Genomic DNA, 798 nt, shown 5'->3' on the forward strand with positions numbered 1-798 from the left:
TTATTTGCTCCTTCACGTGAAGGAGAAACTGCAAACATTACATACGTCGCGACAAAATCTTATAACGTTACCTGCGATGATGTCGGCCCCGCCACTGATGAACTTGGAGATACTGTGAACCACCACATCGGCTCCAAGCTTCGCCGGAGAGAGCACCATGGGGGCAAAGGTGTTGTCCACCACCACCGTCACACCCTTCTCGTGTGCCATACGGCTCAGCTCAGGTATGTCCGCCACAGTCAGAGTCGGGTTTGCCACGGACTCAAAGTAGAGAACCTGTGTCCTACCCTCGACGATCGCGTCTGCCACCGTGCCATGGTCCGTTATGTCGACGAAAGAGGTGGTTATGTTGCAGGTCCGTGGCAAGAAATGAGTAAGCAAAGCGTGTGTTCCTCCGTAGAGAGTGTTAGATGCCACCACGTGTCCCCCGCTGCTGCAAAGTTGCAGCATCACTGAAGATATCGCCGACATACCTGAATGGACTCCATCCCAATTATTTTTAAAACTTAGAAAAAAAAAGGACTCTTAACTAACAAAAAAAAAAGTTGAAAGTCCAACCAAAGATCGATTCCGTATCAAACACACTCAACCAAAGTCTAGGTTTTCTTTTAATTTTATTTAAAACATAGAGTCTATATACTTATATAATTACGAATTACCGCTTGAGGTACAGTAGGCGGCTTGGGTGCCTTCGAGGGCAGCCATCTGGCGGCTAAGGTTGAGCACCGTGGGGTTAAAGTGTCGGCTGTAGACGAAGAAGTCGTTGTCCGGTCCCAGTTCTCCGGCGAACATCCGCCT

The 798-nt window shown here is 48.6% G+C and overlaps 1 protein-coding gene across 1 annotated transcript; it reads right to left on the reverse strand.

The window, feature by feature from the left end:
- Window positions 1-6: 6 nt before the first annotated feature.
- Window positions 7-792, reverse strand: LOC104774542 (methionine gamma-lyase-like). The gene is made up of 2 exons (XM_010499114.1): window positions 660-792; window positions 7-473 (listed from the first exon to the last, which is right to left on the reverse strand). The coding sequence occupies exons 1-2, from the start codon at window positions 790-792 to the stop codon at window positions 13-15; spliced, it is 594 nt and encodes a 197-aa protein (XP_010497416.1). The 3' UTR covers window positions 7-12.
- Window positions 793-798: the final 6 nt, after the last annotated feature.

Source organism: Camelina sativa, unplaced genomic scaffold (genome assembly GCF_000633955.1).
Source record: "Camelina sativa cultivar DH55 unplaced genomic scaffold, Cs unpScaffold03467, whole genome shotgun sequence".
Taxonomy (NCBI): Eukaryota; Viridiplantae; Streptophyta; class Magnoliopsida; order Brassicales; family Brassicaceae; genus Camelina; species Camelina sativa.